General features: G+C 39.9%; 2 protein-coding genes and 1 pseudogene across 4 annotated transcripts in view; 2 read left to right on the forward strand and 1 right to left on the reverse strand.

The window, feature by feature from the left end:
• SMAP1 (small ArfGAP 1) overlaps positions 1–1,546 on the forward strand; it is a 154,583-nt gene extending 153,037 nt beyond the window's left edge. For all 3 annotated transcript variants that reach the window (XM_045843203.1, XM_045843200.1, XM_045843202.1), the window contains one exon: positions 216–1,546. In XM_045843203.1, the coding sequence (XP_045699159.1) occupies positions 216–350 (135 nt within the window). In that variant the 3' untranslated portion in view covers positions 351–1,546. The remainder of the gene's footprint in view (positions 1–215) is intronic.
• A 40-nt stretch (positions 1,547–1,586) lies between these two features.
• The window catches only part of B3GAT2 (beta-1,3-glucuronyltransferase 2), a 69,067-nt gene continuing 54,337 nt past the window's right edge, over positions 1,587–16,316 (reverse strand). The window contains exons 3-4 of the mRNA XM_045843204.1: positions 1,814–1,962; positions 1,587–1,725 (exon numbers count right to left, since the gene is read on the reverse strand). Coding sequence (XP_045699160.1) covers positions 1,639–1,725; positions 1,814–1,962 — 236 coding nt within the window. The 3' untranslated portion in view covers positions 1,587–1,638. The remainder of the gene's footprint in view (positions 1,726–1,813; positions 1,963–16,316) is intronic.
• Positions 5,687–11,405, forward strand: LOC123821405 (annotated as a pseudogene).

A 16,316-nucleotide genomic window follows, 5' to 3' on the forward strand; every position in this document is an offset into this window, starting at 1 on the left:
AAGGAAATAAAGAACAGGAAGGGAATAGTAGCTGTTTGTTTTCTGCAAAGAAATAATTGTGTTGTCTGCTTCTACTAAAATAGACATTTGAGTAGTTACCCTAACTGCGGCTAAAAAAAAACAAAAAAGCGAAGTAAGCTTGGGGACAACTCTAATTGAACAATTAAAAAAAATGAAGTAAGCTTCTTAAACTAAGCCATTTATATGTTTCCCAGATGAATCAGCAGATGGCTGGCATGAGCGTCGGCAGTGCGAATGCTGCGGTGGGTTTCGGCCAGCCCCCCAGCACCACAGCGGGGTGGTCTGGGAGCTCGTCGGGTCAGACTCTCAGCACACAGCTGTGGAAATGAAGACTGCAACGTGCGTTTCATCCAGAACTACCACCTGACATTCCTTGCTGAATGCATCCAGTACCCCTGTTTGTTCCTGTATATACATATTTTTTCTTTTTCCCCATTGGTTCACATTAAGAATCATCTGATTGACTGTGTTGGTTTGTACTGCTGAAATTTGATGTGGCGAAAAGCAGGTTGAGAAACTTTTATGTCCAGGGCAGCTTTGCTCATATTTCCCATAACTTCATAAACCATATTATTTGAGAAGCTGCTCAGTCAACTTGCAAAATCAGTTTTACTCTTAATAAAATTATAGCTCTAATGTTTGCATATAAGGGAAATAGTTATCATGTTAGTAATACATCTAACAGTATAAACCCCACCCCCAAATTAGCCAGTAATCTCGTAGGAAGGTACTGTATGATCAGATGTTTAATCATATAAATAGAATGTAAATGTATCACTGAGCACTGTTTTCTAGTGTATCAAAATTCTTTTATTCCATCATTCACTTCACTGTGCTGTTGTTATGATGTGCTTAACAGGGAACGTGGTTAGTGAAAGGAAGATAAACCTGGATGTTACTGTAAAACTTAGTTTAATGAATATTTAAAGAATTCAAATTCTGTCTGCCTCTCTTGTAATTTGGATCTCATATTGTACATAGTGCTAGCATGAAGACCTTTCTCTGCACTCTATGCGAACAGGGTAACTAAACAAAGCCACTTTAAATCCTTGAAGGTATATCCAGGTTTATGACAGTAATTGTGTTTACATTTTATGGTGCCTAGTATTGACAAATGTTCTATCCCTATATTAAATAGATGAATCCACAAACCTTTTATTTGTGGGTTTTATTTCCTACAATGTGTGCTGCCACCAACCTTACATAAATTACTTAAATGTTGTGGAGTCAGGAATTGGGGACAAAATTTAATTGACAAAATACTTGTCATCTGTTTCTAAAACCTGTTCAGTTCTAATAAGGCCAAATGGGGAAAAAAGAAAAGTATGTAAGATACTCAGAATGGTACCTGCAGTGTCATTAGCTGTGCTGTGCAAAGATCTTCCAGTTTAGTTATAGAGGAAACATGTAACACAAACGGAGACAAACACATTTTATACCATCCGATTAGCTTATGTTAACTGACGAGCTCTGTTTAACCAGATGTCCATCAGGTGTCAATAAAGGCTGTTGTACTGAAGTGAAATGAATAATACCTGAATGCTCTGTAGCCTAACCTTCAAAACGTCCTCTTCTATATCCCCTGGCCACACAGACTGCATCCATTGCTGCCTCCATTTATACCTCAATCTTCACTGTGTCCAGGTGGTACTTGGGCTCGTTGGCCAGATTAACCTTCTCTGTCCGAGTGTGCCACACAAGAACCTAAAGGGCAGGGAGGGAAACCTTTTGGGTAGCCAGACTCTTAATGCTGACACTGGGCAAGATCAAGCAGCGCATGTGAAATCAATACCTTGGTGCAGTTACTTGCTTTCGGTTCCAGTTCTTCAACTGTTGTTATCTGTTTTAGAAAGTCAGATTCTTGCATCCCTGGCTGGGATCCACGGCGCTTAAAAACAGCTTTCGGATTGGACAAGATGACTTGAAGGCTGACAGCAAATCCTTTGTGAAAAGTTAAAAAAAAAAGACTTTGAAATATTGGTGTACTTATCTTTTTTCTATATAATTTTGGTCACATCAAAAACAGTTGTACAGCCCTAACTGGTGTGGCTCAGTTGGTTGGCCATCGTCCCACAAATGAAAAGGTCACTGGTTCAGTCCCCTGTCAGGGCACATGCTTGGGTTGCAGGCCAGGTGCCCAGCTCGGGGCATGCAGGAGGCAACCAGTTGGTATTTCTCTTGAGCATCGGTGTCTTTCTTTCTCTCCCTCTCTTTCTCCTTCCCTTCCCTCTCTCCAAAAATAAATTAATAAAATCTTTTTTAAAAGATCAGTTTTCTCTGCCAGGTCTCTTGGTGCACCAAGTTGAGTAGGAACATTATCTGTATGGCAGTCTCACAGGGAAAACCAGTCATTACAATAGAGTGCGTTCAGTGCCATGACGGAGTTATGTGGGTGGGCATCTACTGTAAAATATTTAAGTCTGCTATGTTTCACAGAGGTCATTAAACCCTGTATTTGACATTCTGGAAACAACTAAAATGTAAACGTAGCTGAAAAGCATTCAGGCATCCCTAACTATCCAATTGTTTAGTTTAAATTTCTGATTTGGTTCAATCTGGAAAAGGTGGACAGGTTGGAAATCAGTGAAGATACCAGGCCACTTAACAAAGTTTTTGTATTTCATTTCTTAAGGAAATAAATTAGTGTCACTTTCCTTCAGTGGTCTGGTCATATGAAAAATCATTATTTACTCTGTAGTTTAACAAACTCTGTGTTGAAGGCTTAGCCATTAAACACTCTACAAGCCATCAGCAAGCAGTTGTTCCAACCTTTGTTGGAACAACTTGTAATTATCTGAAAGCCGGAAAGCGGGCCCTGTCGTTAGGCACCCTCCCAGAGTTAAGCTATGAAGACCAATCCCCAGGAACATTTCTTGGTGGCTTTTGCTCTTCTCCATATGAACCTAATTGATTTATGCTTCTTTTTGCAAAAGCATAGTTAGCAAAGTAAGTACCACATGACACCAGACGGTAAAAGGGGAACTGAGACAACCAAAGCCCTCTAGATGCCAGGCTGGCCAGTCCCATATTCTAGACCCTGTGGCCTTTACAGGAAAACATACCACTAAGCCACATGCAGACACAACGTGGTACAGCATGTGCTGAGTGGAACAAAGAAACAATCATAAAGCATTAGCCTAAGACCTGGGCAGGACCTCCCACAAGTCCTGGAGAGAAGCAGCACCTTCTAGCAGAAAGAACACAGAATCTGCAATCTGAAGTCTTTTTTTTTGTCTGGGTCCTTGCACTTAGACACTGGCCAAGTCACTTAACCCTTCCTGATTCTGAAACTTCCCAATTTCCTCATCTGCAAGAAGGACGTGATACCTTAACTCAGTGTCTACTATAAAATCAGTGGATGGAAAAATTCCCACTAACTGAGGCACCATTCAAATGATGGATACTGGGGTATATAATAATACCATTATATATATTATATACCAATTATATACCAACATGTACATATTATGAGGAACAGTGATATTAGCCACTTGTGAGAGTTCTGGGTAGCAGAATGAGGCCTCCTGAACTAAAAGCCAAGGTTTCAGATTAACACACAAAAAGTGACTTTTCTGTTAGGTCAACTCAGGTTTTAGTGTTCAAAATTCCTGGCCTTTTTTCATGTGCTAATAAGCTTCATCCTTTTTTCTTTTTTTTAAATTTTTTTTTATTTTAATCTTTGTTCAAATACAGTTTTCTCCCTTTTACTCCCATTCCAGCCCACCCATCCAACCCTCCCCACTTCCCTCCCATTACCACCCTCCTCCTAGTTTTTGTCCATGTGTCCTTTAAATTTGTTCCTGTTTTTTTTTTTCTTACCTAACAGTCCTCCCGTGTCAATCATACTGAAGAGGCAGGTCTGTTTCTCACGTGGCTTCAAGATCCTGATTGTATTTCCCCATTCATAAAAATACAGGATCCAAATTGTGCGGAAGTCCTTCTCAAAATAAAAGGAAACCACTTTCTTCTGATTTCCTTCTTTCCCCACTAAGACTTTAACAAACTCATGACATTGTGACCACTCAAGGATTTAAATAGAGTACTTTCTTGCTTTCCTAAACTCAGGAATATCCTTCCAGCTTTTAAAGCAGAGTCCATGGCAAGACCTACAGTTTGCAGCAAAGCAGCCACTTGTGGAGCTACAAGGCCCGGATCTGGCATCCCTGAACCCCTGGAGGCACATGAAAGGCCAGCACCATGCAGAGATTTTGGTGGCTCACCAAGGTAGCAAGGTGGTTTTGTATTTTCTAACAACAAGGGGGATGGGGCAGTTTGGATGCTCTTCACTCCCTCCTACCTACACTTTCTCTGCCAAGCTCCAGTTCAGAGAGTTCCTGGAAGGCACAGGTCACAGCACACAGCAGGAACCTGGGCTGAGTAGGCCATGCCCTGGGTTGCCTGTTGGGGAACCATCTGACCTGCTGTGCAGCTGGGAGAGCTCTCTCTCTGAAAGCAGGGCAGAGAGCTTCAGCTCATAAACTACTGCTTCCCACCCAAGATGGGTATCTTGACTTTTCTTCCAAGTGTTCATGCCTCAAATATTACATTGGCCTTTCACTTTTTTCAGTGAAATTAATTTATAGTAGCTTTAAAGATGTTTGCAGCAGCTTTTGAGATTGCAGGCATCTTACAAAAAAATCATGGGAGGAGGATCTCTGTCCCGGTCAGTTGTGATAGAACTAAAATGCAAGTGAAAAATGGCTCTGCACTGTGAACGCAGGGTTTCCTGTTTGAGTAGTGTGTGGGGGCGGGGGGGGGGGTGTTACATTCCGTCCCAGTCAGCTAGATGAGGCCTGCTTCAGTGGGTGCTTATTAAGTAATAAACACTTTAAGACTTTCAAAGTCCAACAAGCCATTTCCACTTGGGGACATGATAGAGCAACAAGGGCTGGGTTTTCCCTAATGTTTGAAAAAGTAGTTTCTAGATGATGGAAAAGAGGCATGCAGGACAAAGATGTCTCAAAAACACAACACAGCCCTCTGGTTGCCTCAGCTTGCCTGAGGGGCGAAGTCTACAGGCTGTGGCAGCGGGGAGGGGAGCTCCCGGCTCTTCAGTCCCTTTGGGCTGAGGAAACACAATGGAGAATTCACTCCAGGAGACCAAGTCAGCTCGAATTCACAGCACAGAGTGCTGGAGAGAGAGGGCCCCCCACCCAAGTCCAACTGAACATGGTCAGCAAATGCTTGTGAAGCTGCCTGAGGCCCAGAAAAGAACCTCTGGAAAGAGGCAGGTGGGCTGATTGCTGGAGTTCACTCAGGGCTGGGGTTAGTTGACTTCCCAACAGCCAGAGTGGGACCCTAATAGCTGGGGCATCTGGAAGAGGAGTTGGAAGGTTATCGGGTTCACTGTGGGGTCAAATTAGCCCTAAACTAAAGGCTGCACTGATTCTGCCTAACAAAACTTTACAAGCAGGCCTGGAAAGGATCAAAATGTTTCCAAGTAACTTAGTTGCATCCCACAAAAATATATATAAAATATGCAAAAAGGAGAGGGAGGCAGTTCAGATATGCTTCATTTCTTACATGGACGCACATGTATGTGTATATAAATGTATATTATACATATTGTATATATTCATAACATAAGTGAATATATGTATTTTATGTATCTTTCTGATACCTAGCAAGCTAAATTTCAAAATGTCTGGGATACAAAAATTACCAGATGTACAAAGAAGTGGGAAACTACTATCCCATAATGAAAAGAAAAGTCAGTCAACAGAAAAACTCAGGAATGACACAGATGGTAGAATTACAGGATGAGGATAGTAAAGCATTATAAATATACTTCACATATTAAAAAAGGTAGGGGAAAGATTGAACATGCAAGTAGAGGTATGGGAAATATGAAAAAGCCCTAAGGTGATCTCACTGTGATGAGAAATACGATGTCTGAGATGAAAAACATGCTGGCTGGTATTAACACATGATAAGACATTAAAGAATAAAAGACCAGTAAACTGGAAGATGAAAAGAGAAACTACTGAAAAGAAACCCAGAGGGGACACCAACATGCACAGGGTACAGAAAGAAAGTGCAAGGATAAAAGGTGGGAGAGGAAGGAGAGAAAAATATTTAAAGAAGAACTAAAAATTTTACAAATTTGAAAGCTCCACAATCATATATAAGACAGACAGCACGAGCAACCAACTTGGAGTGTCTAGAACACACCGCCCAACAGCAGCAGACGCACGATCTTTTCAAGCGCACCTGGGGCGTTGTCAAAAGAAGCCGTAGGCTGGGCCACGGATCAAGTCTCAGTAAATTTTTAAAAATACAAATTGTACAAAATATTTCTCTGGCCACATGGAATGAGATAGAAATCAATGATATAAAGATATCTGGAATTCTAATACTTAGAAATTAAACAACATAATTCTAAAGCTATGGATCAAAGGAGGACTCAAAAGGGAATAGAAATGAGACATTGAAGTCTGCGGGGTGGCCCTAAAGCAGTACTGAGATGGAAAAATGAAGTTTTTAAAGTACCAAACATTTTTATTAGGTACAAAGATCTCAGCTCTGTGTCTTAAGTTGATGAAACCCAAAGTGAATTGGGGGAAAAAAAGGCATGAATAAATAAAAAGGCCAAAAGTCCTTGAAATAGAAATAGAAAACAATAGAGAAGGTCAGTGAAATCAAAACCATGCCCTTGGGGCCCTGGCCTGATAGCTCAGTTGGTTAGCGAATCATCCCAATACACCAAAGTTGTGAGTTCAATCCCCCATCAGGGCACATACAGGAGTCAACCAAGGAATGCATAAGTAAGTGGAACAACAATTTGATTCTTCTCTCTCTTTCCTCCCTCTCCCCTCCTCCAAAAAACAAAAACAATAAATTTAAAAACAATTTTAAAAACATGCCTTTAGGGGAGAAAGTTAATAAAATTGATGACTACCCATACTTAGGAAAAAAGGGAGAAGGTACAAGTTTCTGATACCAACAACAAGAGAGTAGTTAGTATCGGCACACATTCTACAAACATGCAAATGATAACAAAGGCATAAGTAATTTTATAGCAGTAAATTTCATAGCTGATATAAAAATGGACAAATTCCTTGAAATGCACAAGCTATTAAAGCTCTCTCATGAGGAAATAGATGATCTAAATAGCCCTTTAGCAATTAAATAAATTTATAGTTAAAAATCTTTCCACAAAAAGTCCAAAACCCCGCAAAAGTCCTCCGGGCCCAAATAGCTTCCCTAGTGATTTCTACTGAATGTTTAAGGAGGAAGTAATAAAAGTTTCCATAAACTGGAAAAGGAAGAAACATTTTTCACATTCTGTGAGGCCAGCACTGCCCTGACACAAACCCAGACAGAAACTTCCAAGGAAACAGCTCTCATGGACACGGACAGAGGGTTCTTACTCCAACAGAGACATGACTGTAAATCACAACCAAGAGAGGTTTATCCCAAGACTGCAATGTTGGTTAACATTTCAAAAATCAGGGTAATTCACCAAATTAAGAGGCTTTAAAAAATCTGTCTCAATAGATGGAGAAAATGCAGTTGACAGAATCTAATATCTAGTCATAATTTTAAAAAGCCTCAGCAAAATTAGGAATAGAAGTGAACTTCCTCAACTTGATAACGGGCATCTACAAAAACCCATTGCCAACATCATGCTTAGTGTGATAAAAGACAGTGTTTAACCCCTGAAGATTGGGAGGAGGCAAGGATGTCTGCTCTTGACTTTTGTTCGACAATGAACTGCAGGTCCTAACCAGTACAATAAGGAAAAAATAAAAAGAAGGGAAAGAAAGTGGGCGGGAAGAAAGAGAGGATGAGAGGGAGCGGGGAGGGGAGAGAAAAAAAATTGGAAACAGAAGTCCAGCAAACCTCCTATTCCCTCTTCAGCCAAAGTTAAAACCATCAATAGTGCTTATTAATTTCTTCTATCATTTATGAACTCAGTCTCACCTCCAAATGCTCGTCCCAGTGCATTTTCTGTAACTATATGTAATCTAATCTCAGCAAGGCTGCTACCAATCAAAATGACTTAGAGTTTGCAGAGGACAGTGTATGGCAATAATACCTTTATATATAGTCCAGTCACAAGAAAGACACAGCTTTTTCTTCTCTTGGACAGTCACTCTGGCTGGTTGTACTAGAACACTGAGCACCTGACACACTTCTATGGCCAGCAGGTATCAGGTAATTTCAAAAGCCTCTCCCTACCCACTTGAAACAATAAGAGGAAAAAATTCAATTACCAACTTAAAATTTACACATATACACGGCAACTTGCTAAAGAATGTGTGTGTGTGTGTGTGTGTGTGCGCGCGCCTCCTCTCCTCTCCTCTCCTCTCTGATTCCTTCCAGGGCCGGCTCTCCTTTCATCCTCTCTTAGCAAAGTGCTCTCTGCCTTTGGAGGGTGGTATGGAGTGTGTGTGTGTTTCTTCCCTATTACCCTACCCCCTCACTGAGATATAATTCCTGAACTCAAATTTGCCCTTTTAAAGGATACAATTAAGTGACTTTCAGTACATTTATAACTCTGAGCACCAGTTTTTGGAACAACTGTTGAATGGTTTTGATGCCCTTGGCAAAAATCAAATGACAATAAATATAATAGTTTATTTCTGGACTGTCTATTCTATTCCATTGACTCACTTGTTTATCTTCACGCCAGGACCACCTTGTCTTCATTACCGTAGCTTTATAGTTAGCTTTCAAACCAGGAAGTGTAAGTCCTTCAACTTCGTGATTTTTCAAGATTTTTTTTGGCTATTCTGAGTCCCCTGCTTTCCCATATAACTGGCCAACAGGTAAATGAAAAAGTGTTCAACATTGCTAATCATCAAGAAAATCAAATCAAAAACCACAAAAACTCACATCTGTTAGAATGGCTATTATAAAAAAGACAAGAAATAACAAGTGTTGACTAATACCTATCTTTCTCAAACTATTCAAAAAATAAAATCAAGAGGAGGGAAGACTCCCAAGCTCATTTTACAAGGCCAGAATTACCCTGAATCCAAAACCAAAGATATTAACCCCCCAAAAAATCATAGGCTAATATTCCTGAAAAACATAGATGTAAAAATCCTCAACAAATACTAGCAAACCAAATTCAGCAATGGTGCCATAGAGCCCAGGTGCGAGGCTGAGACGGGAGGGGGAACTGGAGGGGACACGGAGTGCCTGGCACCCAAGATTGGGGCTGGCCCCAGGGCTACCGTGCTGCTCCTGCTGAGCGCTTCTGCTGCCACTGCCACCCCCACCCACGACCTCTGATCAATTCCATGAAACACACTGAAGCCTCTCAACGTTTTGAATCATAGCCTCAACACTCTGCCAATTTGAACCTGTGAGAACATGGTTTGAAGCTTTTAAGAGAAACACTTCTGCCTCTTTTCAGGAACTGGAGAATAAAAAAGCAAAACCAGAAGAATGAGAAGATGAAGAATTGCAGTTAGAAGAATTTCCCGTGCTGGAAAACACTTGAGCCTGACGACGGAGAGAACTGAGGTCATTATGCAGTGCGTAGGCTGGACCACGTGAGACACAAAGCCATGCAGAAACAGATCAAAGCAGCTCCCAGAGCAATGGTTTTAAAACATCACCCAGACAAACAGAAAGCAGCTGGTGAATCCACAAAAGGAGATAATGATATATCACTTGCATAAATAATGCTCACAACATGTTATCTGATCCAGTGAAAAGACCAGCATTAAAGTGTAGATCCTACTTTTCATAACTTAGTTCCTTCTAAAAGTGAAGCAAAGGATAATTTCTTCGAACTGTTTTCCTATGTTTGAAAGAAATTCCAGATGGTCAAGTAAAATAAATTTGTCCCTAAACTTGGTGATATGAATTCATCATTTGAAAATGTAGATGCACTTTCTTCTCTCTGGTATAATTTCGATTCTCAGAATTCTCTTAGATGATGAGGAAAAAAAGCAGGATGTCATGGTGAGAGGAGATGGACTGAAAGGTGGGATGGGGCAACGAGAGTGCACACGATAAAAAGGGGAAACAGGCAGGATAAGAGCATTGGTTGACAACACACAGAGCTGTGATCCAAGAATAAAAAAAATATTAAGGAAAAAGGAAAGGCCAAGGAAGAAGCAGAAAAGAAACAAAAAGAAGCAAAATGAAAAAAGAAGCTAAAGAGACACAAAGACAAGCTGAATTAGAAGGTGCTCATTTAGCTAAAGAGAAAGAAGAGGAGGAAGTTAGACAACAAGCACTCCTGGCAAAAAAGGAAAAACATATCCAGAAAAGGCTGTTAAAAAAGAATGGCAATCTCCTAGCCAGGTAGCTCAGCTAGAGTGTTGTCCCATCCCACTATGCCAAGATTGTATCCCTGGTTAGGGCACAAATAAGAATCAACCAATGAGCCGTAGTTGGCGTGGCTCAGTGGACTGAGTGCTGGCCTGTGAACCAAAGGGTCACTGGTTTGATTCCCAGTCAAGGTACATGCCTGAGTTTCAGGCCAGGTCCCCAGTAGGGGGTACATCAGAGGCAACCCTGCATTGATGTTTCTCTCCCTACCTTTCTCTCTCCCTTCTCCTCTAAAAATAAACAAAAATTTAAAAAAATCAACCAGTGAATACATAAATACATGGAATAACAAATTGAAGTTTCTCTTTCCTCCCAGCCCTCCCTCCCTCTTTTCCTCCTCCTTTCCTCTCATTCTCACTAAAATCAATAAATCACTTTTCTGATAATGAGACAGAGTGGGTTAAAAGGATGGAAGAGGTGGAAAAACTTTGTGATCACATTGAACTGGCAAGTTTACAGTCCTTGAATGAAACATACAATCAACAAAGGGGAAAAAAGAAAAGAAACAAAAGAGCAAATTAGAAACGAGAGAGAGGAAGCTGAGGCTCGGGTATGACAAGCATCTAAGAATGCAGAGAAGTCAGCTGGAGGAGGTGGACATGGCAGTAAAAGTTAGTCAGAAGATGATCTGAAATTACTGAGTAAAGCTGTGAACCTCTTCCCCACTGCAACAAATTCAAGATGGGAAGTTATTGCTAGAAAATACATTCTTCTGGAGTCAAGAGAATTGCTAAAGATGTTATTGGCAAAGCAGAGTCTTCAAAAACTTGACCCTCATCAAAAAGATGACATAAAAAATCTTTGATAAATTTTAAAAAGAGCATGGAGTGGTGCCTCAAGCAGACAATGCAACACCTTCAGAGCGAGTGACGGTCCACGCACAGGCTTTCATTCCTGTGCAACAGAACAGAAGCTTTTGTAACAACCTTTGTGAACGTGCCCACGAAATACATCTGAAAGATGGGGAAATAGCAGCAGCAGTGCCTGACAGGGCAAGGGCCTGTGTGAAACAATATAAGGACCTTGTTGAGATGGTAGAGGCAAAGAAAGCTACTCAGAGGCAAGTACTAAATGCAATTAGAGCTAAGAAATGACTTATGAAAGATCTTTGTTGTGTGCATTTTTATAATAAAACTGAAAATACTGTAAAAAAGATCACAATCAAGTGGGATCTATTATTGGGATGCAAGGTTGGTTCAATATCCACAAATTAATAAGTACAATACGTTACATAACCAAAATGAAGGATAAAATTACATGATCATATCAATAGATACAGAAAAAGCATTTGACGAAATCCAGCATCCATTTATGGTAAAAACTCTCAGCAAGGTGAGAACAGAGGGAACCCAGCCGAACATAATAAAGGCCCACATATGACAAACCCACAGGTAACATCACACTCAATGGGTAAAAACTAAAAGCATTTTCTTAAGATCAGAAATAAGACAAAGATGCCCCTTTTACCATTGTTATTCAATATTTTGTTGGAAGTCCTAGCCACAGCAATCAGACAAGAAGTAAAAGACATCCAAATTGGAAAGAAGGAAGTAAAATGTCATTATTTGCAAATCACATGATGCTGTATATAGAGAACCCTAAAGATGCCATTCAAAACTATTACAACTGATAAATGAATTCAGAAATCAGTTGCATTTTATACACCAATAATGAACAATCAGCAAGAGAAATTATGAAAACAATCCCATTTACAACTGCATAAAAAATAAAGTACCTAGGAATAAATTTAACCAAAGAGGCAAAAAAATCTGTACTTGGAAAATTGTATGACACTGAAGAAATTAAGGAAGACACAAATAAATGGAAGCATATACTGTGTTCATGGATAGGAAGAATTAGCATCATTAAAATGCCCTTACCACCCAAAGCAATCTATAGATTCAACACAATCTCTATAAAAATACAAATGGCATTTCCACAGAACTAGAACAAATAATCCTAAAATCTGTATAGAACCACTAAAAACCCCACATAACCACAGCAGTCTTGAGAAAGAACAAAGTTGGAGGTTTCACACTACCTGATATTGAACTATATACTACCAGGCTGTAGTAATCAAAACAGCATGGTAATGACATAAAAACAGACACATACCTCAACAGACCAGAACAGAGAGCCCAGAAACAAACCCGGGCCTATAGGGTCAATTAGTTTATGACAAACAAGGCAATAATATACAAGTAAATACATTATTTCAATGAGTAGTGTTGTACAAACTGAACAGATCAGATACATGCAAAAAATGAATTGAGACAACCATCTTACACTATATGCAAGAATAAAACTCAAAATGTGTTAAAGACTTAAATGTAAGATCTGAACCATAAAATTCTTGGAAGAAAACATAAGCAGTAAACTCTTTGACATTGCTCTTAGCAATATCTTTGGGGTCTGACTCCTCAGGTGAGGGAAACAAAGGAAAAAAATAAATAAATGGGACTATATCAAACTAAGAAGTTTCCGCACAGCAAGGAAACCATCAACAAAATGAAAAGACAACCTACCAAATGGAAGAAGGTGTTCACCAATAATGCATCCAGTAGGAGGTTAATATCCAAAATGCATAAAGAACTCATACAACTTAACATAAAAAACAAACAAACAATATGATTTAAAAATGGGTAGAGGAACTGAATACACATTTCTCCAAAGGGGACATACCAATAGACATTTGAAAAGATACTCAATGTCACTATTCTTGACAGAAATATAAATTAAAACCACAGTGCACCCTGGCTGGTGTAGCTTAGTGGATGGAGCCTATCTATGCCTGTGAACCAAGGGTCGCTGATTCAACTCCCAGTCAGGGTATCTGCCTGTGTGTCGGGCGGGTCCCCAGTTGGGGGACGCATGAGAGGCAACCACACATTGATGTTTCTTGTTTCTCTCACTCTCCTCCTTCCCTTCCCCTCTCTCTAAAAATAAACAAATAAAATCTTGAAAAAACCCACATCACAATGAGATCTCACTGTATGCCTGCCAGAATGGCTATCATCAATAAGTCAACAAACGAGTGTTGACAAAGGTGCTCATGCACTGTTGGTGGGAATGTAAACTGGTGCAGCCACTATGGAAACAGTACGGAGATTCCTCAAAAAATTAAAAATAGAACTACCATATGATTCAGCAATTCCCTTTGGGTATTCATCCAGAGGAAATGAAAACATTACATTGAAAAGATATACGGCTCCCCATGTTCATTGCAGCTTTATTTTCAAAGCCAACACAGGGAAGCAAACTTAGTGCACACTGACTGATGGATGGATAAAGACAACGTGATACACAGACACACACGCATGCACACACAATGTCATTCAGCCATAACAAAGGAAATCTCACCCTTTGCAACACCATGGGTGGACCTTGAAGGTATTTTATAAAGTGAAGTAAGGCAGCGAGAGAAAGACTAATACCATATAATCTTACATGTGGAATCCAAAGAAAAACAAAAACCAATCTCACTCATACACTGGTAGTTGTCAGAAGCAGGGGGTGGAGGGTGGACAAAATGGGTAAAGATGGTCAAAAGGTACAAACTTCCATTTACAAAATAAGTATGTTGTGGTGGTGATGTACAGCGTGGTGACTATAGGAGATACTGCACTGCATCTTTGAAAGTTGCTAAGAGAGTAGATCTTAAAATTTCTCATCACAAGAAGAAAATACCTTAACTGTGTGGTGATGGTTGTTAACTAGACTTATTGTGATCATTTTGCAATTTATATAAATATCAAATTGTTACTCTGTACATCTGAAACTAATGTTATATATAAATTATATCTCAATAAAGAATAGAAGACTTCTACTTAAGTGTTTTTTCCCCCATAATCTTGTACTCTCTAGCCTTGGCATCTGTGGACTATTCAACTGAAAAACAAATATTTAATAACAGTGTTTTGGGGACCACTTTCACTAGATTTAAATGGGATATATAGAGAAAGCAAAAGAGGGCCGTGTAAAAGGCATGTATCCTTCACTTATACACCGTCTTCTCTAAACTGCCACTGTCTCATGCGCGGGTTTACACAGATTTCACGGTTCTAGGACTGAATGTGCGTGTGTCATGATGTGCTTTACATCAGCCACGATAAAGATCCCTTCCTAATTTGCTTCCTAAGCCACAGACAAAACTACAACTTTTCACATTTACTTCCAATTATACTTTAGAAAGATTTTCTACTAGTGTAGAAAGGACAGAAAGTGTGGCCCGGCTGTTAAATAGGGCTGTTAATCTGCTCCAGGACACTGAAACCTTATGATTGCTTCAGGGTAAACCATTCTAAAAAATTTATTGTCCAGTTTTTGAAGGTCCGCAAAAGCTATTTAGCAGCCATTGTTCTTTGTGGAAAAAAGTAAAACATTCTCCATTTCTAAGATATATTTTTTATTTAATCTATAAGTGATTCACTTAAATCTCTACTCTGAAAACAATATACCATCTTAGAAAACTAAACATTCTAAGGAAACAATAGGGATAGTGAACAAGGATGAAAACTGGATCCTAAGAATAAAAGAGGTTTAATTAACTGAATACTAAAAATACCCATGAATGCTTTTCTGGTAAGCTGGTGGTGGGGCACTAAGACACACCTAACACTGAAGTTTAGAGGGGAAAGTGCTTCTACTGGATTGACAGCCAAGAAGACTCTGATGGGAAGTGAACCGTGTACATCTTGAGAACGGCAGAATCAACAGGCTTGGCGCTGCCTGTAAGAATCACAGTCTCCTGCTTTATTTCACCTTTGAGATGTTTGGCTTCACATTATCTACGACTACTATCGAATGCACCACTAAACCACTCCACACCAACCCAGAAAATATAAGAGAACCTGTGGAGAAGAGATCTGTGTTCCTACTCTTCAAACCTCAGTGTACAAAAGTAAAATAATCTTTTAAGATAACAAGAGCCGGTAAGAATATGGAGAAACTGGAGTTCTTGTGCATTGCTGATGGGAATATAAAGTGATGCAGCCACTGTGGAAAAAACATGGTGGTCCCCCCCACCCCAAATTTTAAACATACAATTTCCATATGATCCAGCAATTCCACTTCCAGGTATACACCCCAAATAACTGGAAACAGCAACTGTGCAGCCATGTTCATAGCAGTATTCAGACCACACAAAAGGTGGAGACAACCAAGTGTGCATCACTGGGTGAATGGATAAGCAAAATGTGGCCTATATATACAATGAAAAATTATTCAGCTTTATAAAAAGGAATGAATTCTCACACATGGATGAACCTTGAACACGTTATGCTAAGTAAAATGAGCCAGACAAGAGGGACAAATATTGTATAGTTCCACTTATGTGAAACCCTGGCACAGTCCAATTCATAGAGAAAAAGTGGAACGGTGGTGACCAGCGGCAGTGGTGGGCGGGCCTATCATTTAACCGGTATGGAGTTTCAGTGTTTGATGCTGAAAATTTCTGGAGATGGATGGTGGTGAGGGTTGCACAGTGTCAATGTTTTAATGCTGCTGTACACTTAAAAACAGTTAAAATGGTAAATTTTCTTATGTAAAAAATACACTTACATTCCCAGTGCATTTAGGCGGTCTTTTCTTATATGGTTGATGCTGCTTTCCAGTTGGTAAGCCTTAAAAAACGTCTCCTCTCCTGTGCTCAAATTCTCTGCTTGTGTCACCAATGGAAGTGCTTCATATGGAAATAATTTTCCTGAGTATTCTCAAACTTTTTGTAGTGTGGGGCGATCCTACCCCAAACCTCCAGAACAACTCAATGGCAGCTCGGGAGGGGCTGTGTCTACTAACAGACTATGATGAACCCCAGGAGGGAACTCGAGAGTAGCCTGTGACCACCTACACCAGCTGTTCTTAACTCTGGCTGCACTTCACAGTCACCTCAGGACTTAAAAAAATACATATGCATACCTCAACAGCAGACCCCACACCCAGAGATAACAGTTACAGTTTAACTGATCAGCAATGGAGCCCAGGCATTTTTTTCTGGGTATTTTTAT

The sequence above is a fragment of the Phyllostomus hastatus genome, unplaced genomic scaffold (assembly GCF_019186645.2).
Source record: "Phyllostomus hastatus isolate PE091 unplaced genomic scaffold, TTU_PhHast_1.1 phas_contig_40, whole genome shotgun sequence".
Lineage (NCBI taxonomy): Eukaryota > Metazoa > Chordata > Mammalia > Chiroptera > Phyllostomidae > Phyllostomus > Phyllostomus hastatus.